Consider the following 8,157-nt stretch of genomic DNA (forward strand, 5'->3'; position numbering starts at 1 on the left):
ATCATTATCGAACCAAAAATTGAATAGTTAAATTTTTTGTCAAAAAAATGAATGTTCTAACAAAAACATAATTCTTTGACTAAAATTATGGAATGTTCAACTGGAACAGTTAGTTACCCTTCCAGCTTAAAAACTACTAATTTCCGACACAAAAAAAAATTTTCAACAAAATAATTAAAGTTTCAAATATATTAGTTGAATTTTAAACAAAACTGATGAATTTTCAACTAAAATGATGAATCTTCAACTGGAATAGTTGAGTTTTCATCCACAAAGATAAATTTATAACCAAAAAGATTAATTTCTGTCGAAAAATACACGAATTTTTATCTAAAAATGAGAGATTGTCATTAAAAAATTAATCAGTTAAATTTTCATTAAAAAAATTAATATTCAACCAAAGAGATCAATTTTTAACTAAAATTGGGGAATATTCAGTTAGAATAATTATATTTTCAGTGAAAAAAAGAAAAATTTTCTTGAAAATAATTGAACTTTCAATTGGAATAGTACAATTTTCAGTTAAAAAAGTTAATTTTCAGCAAAACAAAAAACTACTTTTCAAAAAAATAGCTAATATATCAACCAAAAAGATAACTTTTTAATTAAAATGATACATTTTTGAACAAAAAATTAATTTAAAACAAAATTTAACTCTCAATCAAGTAATTAAATTTGAATTCTAAACACGATGAATTCTGGGCGACAATTTTAGTAGTTTATATAAATTTAAACCCAAAAATTCTAACTTCTAGTAAAAAACAGTTAAATTCAACCAAAAAATACGAGTTTTAAACATAAGTTGAATTTTTTAATCATGAAGAACGAACTTATTATAATAAATATATGAATTTTTAACTAGATAATTTAATTTTTAACTAGGAACGATAAATTTTTAACGAGAAATATAATAGTTAAATTTTCAGTTGAAAAAGATAATTTCAACTTTAAAAAAATTCAACAAAATAGTTAGATACAGTAATATAAAGATACTTCTAAATATTAAAAAAATTGTTATTAAATTTTATATTACAATTAAAAAAAAAATTATACATGCCTTCGACAAAATTCCCCGACTTTGAGAAAAATTATCACATATTTCTAGATTTCTTAGACATATGAGAATTCCCTGACAATTTCAGTTTTTCCAGATTTTTCAGGTATTAAAAAAAAAAGTTTCAGAAAGAGAAAATAAATGAAAATTATTTAGAAATTTTACCTGGCAGTTACGTGAGCAACGACGGTGCATTCTGGTCCACAAGATGATTTTAAATCGAGAAACATTCGTTCCGTCTCTTCGAAAATTGGAAACTGCATAACCGCAGTATCATTTCTCTCACTCAAATGTATCGAAATACTTTTTTTTGTGTCGACAAAAGCCAGTAAAGTATCGGCAAACTTGACTGATAAATCGGCATCAAGTATTGTGTCGCAAGATACACCAATTCCTAAAACAAAACCAAAAAATTCATCGAAAACTAAATTTTTTCCGTAAAAACGCTCTTAAATTTTGAAGAAGAAAAAAATGGTTAAAGGTAGAATTGTTTGAAAATGTGGGAAAACAAAACAAAAACAATATATTATTATTTTGCTTTAATAGAAACGTTTTTTTTTTCGTTTTTTTGACCATTGTTGGGTTTTGGGATTTTTTTTAATATCGAATGCTTTATATACTAAGAAGAAATTTTGTTTCAAATTTTGTTTTACTTTTTAATTTTTACTTCTATTCAATATTAAAAATAGAATAGAAGATATCAAAAACTTCAAGGGTTTCGCGGATATTTACAAAATTTTGAAATGATTTTAATCATTTTAAAAAATCTCGAAGATTTCAATTGGATTTACAAAGATTTCAAAGACTTATAAGACTTCGCAGATATTACAATTTTTTACTCCTTGTCGATCTTCGAATTTGAAAAAAATGTTTTTGATTTAGAATTGTTTGAAAAAGTGCAAAAACATGTTTCTATGGACGATTTAACTTTTTAAAAAAGTGTGCAATCCGTAAAAACATGTTTTTTGCACAACTTCTAATTTAGACCAAAAAATTTTAATTCATCATTTTTATTTCTGTTCACTAACAAAAACTGTACACACAAAAAATTTGTTATAAAATTTCAACCGAAAAGACATTTTTTAAATATTTTATTTATTTTTAAGATTGACCTCCTTGTTTGAAATTTCAACTTCTTTCTTAAAAATTAATTTTTTTGGTTGAAGATTAAAAATTCATTTCTTTGATTGCAAATTGAATTATTTTGTTGAAAATAAATGTATTTTGTAAAAATTGGTATTTTGTAGAACATGAATCCTCTTGGTTGAAAGTTAAACTATTTTCTTAAAAATCCATTTTTTATTTGAAGATTCATAATAGCTGTTGAGAATTCATCTCTTTGGTTGAAAATTAAACTACTTTGTTGCTAATTGTTTTCTTTTCTTTAAAATTAATTTTTTAAATTTAAATTAACCAATTTGGTAGAAAATTGAACTATTTGATCAAAAGTTGATTTACTTTATTAAAAACTCGATTTTTTAGTTAAAGATTCATCATTTGGGTTATTTAATTTTTAATTAGTTAATTAATTTCTTTGGTTGACAATTAATTTTTTTAATTGAAAGTGTAATCATTCAATTTTTGGTTATTACTTGATTTTCTCTAGTTGAAAATTGATCTATTCGGTTTAGAATTAAATTATTTTGTTGCAAATTTGTATTTTTTTGTAGAAAACTAATCCACTTGGTTTAAAATTTCACTATTTGGTTGGAAATTTTTGAATTTTGTTAAAAATTCATCTTTTTGGTAGGAAATCAATTTTTAAAGTTTCAAGCATTGTGTTGAAAATTCATTTTTATTGGTTAAATGAAACTATTTTTAAATATTAATTAAAACCTTTTTTGGTTCTGAAAATTCATCTTTTTAGGTTAAACATTATTTTTTTTAAATAGAAATTTGACCGTTTGGTTGAAGATTCAACTTTTTGGTTGAAAAAGAACTTTTTGGTTACAAAATCCAATTTTTCGGTTTAAACTTCAATTAATTTGCAGAAATTTCGTTTTTTTTTCAAATTGATTTACTAAATAAAAATTTCATTATTCTATTTTTGGTTAAAGTTGATTTTTTTAATGTTTGGAAATTCAACTATTTGTTTGAAAATTTATGTAATTAGTTGCAAATCTGTTTTATTTTATATAAAATTCACCTTCTTGGTTGCAATTCTTTATTTTTCATCTTTTCAATGTAATCTTTTTTTGTTAAAAATGAAGCTTTCTAGTTGAAAATCAATCTGTTTCTTTTCCCGCTAGTGGCAACTTTAAGAAATTAAGATTCCCACCTTGTTGGGTAATTTTTCCATTATCAGGATCAGACCAAGAGCGAAAAGCGATCGCATACCAATCACCAGGAGGTGGGGCGTCAATCGTTGCAATATTTTCGTCACCGTTGCTCAAAATTTCCAAACTATAATGACGTCTTCTTTCTTTTAATATTTTTGCCCCTATTTTTGCACCATCTGGTTGAACGAAAGGTATACTACCGTATTTTAAATGGATGGTAACATCCCTTGGCGAACAACTTCCGAGGCCACTGAGCTTGTCCTCCTTTACGACAAATCTTCAAAAAGTACATTTTTCAGTACAAAGTTTCAAACATTTTTGAAACAACAATTAATAATGAATAATTTTGAATTGGTAGCGTTTAAAATAAAAATAAAATATATTGAACGAAAATGAATTAAAAACGTTTCAGCTAAAACTATTTTCAATTTGGTAACATTTTTTAAAAAAGGACAATATTTCAAATGAAATGAAAAGGAACTGAATTTGAAAATTTAATAATTATAAAACAGAAAATCTCAATATTAAATTTAAACAATCATTTTAAAAATTATTATAATGCTATTTAAATTGTTAAATAATTTTAGTAAACAAAATTATTCATTATTACATTTTTCATAAATAAATCATATTTAATACACAAAAATCGATTTAATTGTTTAAATTTGGGAATTTTCTCGGGTCGAAAAATTAAAATTGTTGCATATTTTATAATTCAGCAATTTTTTATTGCGAATGTTATCATTCGAAAATTTTGAAATTCGGTAATATTATAAACTGTTCGGGAATTTCAATTTTCCAATTCGGGATTTTTATATCCTAGCAATTTTATAATTTCGGGAATTTTCTATTTCGAATATTTGTTTTCGGAATTTTATAGGACTATTGAAAAATCCTGAAAAATAAAATTCCCCGCACTGTAAAATGCCCGAATAATAAATTTCTTGAACTGGAAATTTCCCGAACAGTTTATTATATTACCGAATTGAAAAATTCCTGCATAATAAAATTCTCGACAGTTTATAATATTACAGAATTTGAAAATTGCCGGGTAATATCATTCCCGACAGAAAATTGCCGAATTATAAAATATCTAAACTAGAAAAATCTAGAATTAAGACCATTCCAATGTTGGTTATAATTATTATTTATCGATTAAAAATACATTAGTCAAGTATGTTTATGAAAAAATTATTTTTAATGTTTAAAGTGTTTTAATTTATCATTTGGAATTAAAATAATATTTATGGAAGAAAATTTTTATCCTGAAATATATTTTTCTTTCAATATTTTTAATTCAAACAATAATTTTTGAAAAATCAAAAATTTTGTTGATAAAAATATTTGATTATTGTATTTTAATAAATAAGTAATATTAAACAAAAAAAATTAATTGTTAAAATTCGGGAGTTTCTATTTCGAAGAATTGATAATTCGACAATTTTTTGTCAAAAATTTTCCAACTTGGTAATATTATAAACTATTTGGGAATTGTACAGATCGGGGAATTTTATTTTTCGGGATTTTTCAATCGTCCCGAAGTTTTAAACATTTTAAGAACAATAATTAATATTAATTAATTTGTAATTTAAAGCATAGGGCATTAAAAATACATTTTGAATTATCTTGAATTGAAAACCATCCTATTCAAAGTATAAACGTTTAAAACTATACAGGATTTTAAATTATAATTTCTAATTCAAAGCCTTCAAAATTGAAGATTTTTATTTTATCATATAAGTGACTGGCAGAAAATTCATCCGTGCTAGGTGCGCGTATAAGTTTCTAAACTTTTATTTCCTGATAAAAAGTATCTGTTAAAAATATAAACAATTTAAAAATCCATTATTAAATAAATTTTTAAATATAAATTTTAAACGCTTATTAATTAATACATATAATATCTAATAATTTTTAATTGAAAGTGTTTGAAATTGAAAAAAAATCATATATTGAATAAACTTAAATTGAAAACGGTCCAATTCAAACTATTTTTGGTTAGGTAACATTTTTAAAAAAGGTCAGTATTTAAAATGGAAAGGACTGAAACTGAATTTGTATCGTTTCTAAATAAAAGCGTTAGAAACTGAATAATTAAATATTACATTTTGTTTAAATAGATGCCTTCAAAATTAAAAAATTTCACGGTAAAATTTTGACAATTGGACAATTTGATTAAAAAGAATTTTAAATTATATAATTTTCCATTCGAAGCGATTAACATTCGACTATTGGAAACTTAAAAATATATTGAATGTTTCAATGTCAAAGCATCTGAAATTCTAGAATTTGAAATTTTTATTATATTACAAAAATTAAAATTAGACATTAAAATTTATCAGACAAAATTTTATTAAATAAAAAAAATACCATAATTTTCAACATTCAAAATGGGAAAATGTTTAATTATAAACCTTTATAATGGAATTATTCTAAAAACGATCAAATTGAAGCCATTTTAAAAATGGAACATTACGAATAAAAAAAAAATAAGTTGCCGAAAACTGTTATATTAAAACTTTTGTATACTCAACTCCTTTGAAATTTCAAATCGAAAACCGCTAAAAAAATAAAAAATATCAAATAGTTAAGACCAGATTTAAAAGGAACAACGCAGTAGTTCATAGAGGTTGGTACGCATCAATTTTCTCCGAACTATCACAATGAACAGACGCTCCCTATCAATCCATTTACAAGATAACAATAAAACTTGACGTATTTATCATGCATTCCCATGTACCGGATACCAAATTGTCGTAAAAAACTAAAATTTTCATCGCGGAAACGACATTTTTGTTAATCAGCATGAGAGCTGTAGGAGGGCTACCAATAAAAACAAACATGAAGTTTTGGATTCTTTCAACACAGTCTTGGGACGTTTCTAGGACGTCCTATGTCAGCCTAATTAACGTCTCTAAGACGTCCAATGTCCTAAAGATGACCTATAGACGTGTTAAAGACATGGACGTTCTAGGGACATCTTTCGTACTGAAATTAGACGTCTTAAAAACATCTCTAGGATGTACAAAAGTCATGTTATAAAGGACTTCTTACCACTACATTTATAACTTCCTACCCCTTGATAGCTAAGAAGGCATACCATCCCAGCTGAAAATTCATGCACAGGAACTTCGGAGCATCCTGGAAATGATTCTGGGCATGACCCAGCACACGAACCTGCTCAGGTAATCTTGAAGGGTTCTGAAAGTTTGTGAAGGAAACGGTGCATGATTATGCAATGAAACCTGTACCGAAAAAAGAACCGTTGACTGATCGAGTATAGGTTCCTTTTCTTTTGCAAAGTAAATAGAGAGCCGGGATCCTGTACAGAAACACTCATGGGGCCTTTACAGAACGCCGTCGCCAAAATTCATGTCGCCTACAGCTAAAAAGTTGTTTGCGTTTTATTTCCTTCAAGATTGAACTTACTATCGAGAAAGTCAAGCTACTAGAGAACCCTCGCTGATTAGTTCCTATGCAGGACGTATAAGATTCTGAACAAGTTCCTGTACACGAACCAGCGACTCAATTTGCACTGTGAAAGAACCTGTACAGGATCATTAAAAGGCTAGGTTTTATACAGGTTCCATTTCCGGATCATGTCAAGTTTCTTGCGCCAAATCCCTGTACAGGAATCGTTAAGATTACCTGCACAGGTTAATGTGCAGGTTCGTGTCCAGCACGATCAGACGCATCCTCCGAGGTTCCTCTACAGGAATTTCCAACTAGGTAAATATGAACTACTGGAATACCAAATCACTACTGATTTAGATATTCTTAACACGGGGAACACCCCGACGTTTCGTAACTCGGTCAGGAAGGAAGTCATTGACATAACTCTCTGTACCGGTAGTTTTAGAGATAATGTCAAGAAATGGAGAGTATCAGAAGAACCCACTTTCTTAGATCACTTACAGATAGAGTTTGAGTTGGAATCCATTGCACCCGCGGACCCTAAAAGGGCCAGAAATCCAAGAAGAACTGACTGGGATCAGTATTCCATGGAACTAAGGAGTGCACTCTCAAAGGTGCCCAGAACGGTCAGAGACGTTGACACCCTGGAGTTGGCAGCCATGATTTTCACGGAAGTCATCAAATTTACCTATGAAAGTAATTCTCAAAATAACAAAAGTCCGAAAGGCTGGAGAGAAGCACTGGTGGAATGGGAAACTCGAAGAGCTTCGCAGGGAAAACCAGAGAGAGCTTCAGACGTGCCAGTCCTGACAAAACGGAGGAACTGTGGCCCTCATTTATGAAGATGAGGGATGAATACGGGGATGCAATATGTAACGCAAATCAAGAAAGTTGGACCAACTTTTGCTCAGACTTCGAGAAAGGAGCAGAGACGACTAGACTGGATAAGCTGCTTTTTCGAAACCCGGATCCTATTCTCGACTCACTAGAATTGCCCGGCAGGGGATACTCAAAGTCGGACGAGGATGCCTTGGCTCATCACATTAAGGCACATTTTCCAGGCTTTACAAGGTCTGCAGAAAAGAACGGGACACCTCTGAGGCAACCAAAACCGCCTGTGGTCCGACTGGACCCGAAACAGCTGCTAGCCAACGATATTGTTACACCTTCCAGGGTCAGGTGGGCCCTGAAGTTTTTCAGTCCTTACAAGTCTCCTGCCCTAGGATAGCACATATCTAGTTCTCTTGCAGAGGGCTGGAGGTATCATCATAGGGTCACTCGTAAGACTTTCTATGGCTAGTCTGACGTTGGGATATACGAGGGTGGATTGATAAGTTTCCGGCCTGACCAAGAGATGGCGCCACTAGGCCTACCTTGAGGTGGCGTTCTATAGTACCATCCTTAGATAGC

General features: G+C 28.9%; 1 protein-coding gene across 1 annotated transcript in view; it reads right to left on the reverse strand.

Moving 5' to 3' along the window:
* LOC117173787 (transmembrane protein 8B) overlaps positions 1-8,157 on the reverse strand; it is a 35,252-nt gene that overhangs the window by 19,076 nt on the left and 8,019 nt on the right. The window contains exons 3-4 of the mRNA XM_033362429.1: positions 3,333-3,610; positions 1,220-1,448 (exon numbers count right to left, since the gene is read on the reverse strand). Of these exons, the coding sequence (XP_033218320.1) occupies positions 1,220-1,448; positions 3,333-3,610 (507 nt within the window). The remainder of the gene's footprint in view (positions 1-1,219; positions 1,449-3,332; positions 3,611-8,157) is intronic.

The sequence above is a fragment of the Belonocnema kinseyi genome, chromosome 5, assembly GCF_010883055.1.
Source record: "Belonocnema kinseyi isolate 2016_QV_RU_SX_M_011 chromosome 5, B_treatae_v1, whole genome shotgun sequence".
NCBI classification, from domain to species: Eukaryota; Metazoa; Arthropoda; class Insecta; order Hymenoptera; family Cynipidae; genus Belonocnema; species Belonocnema kinseyi.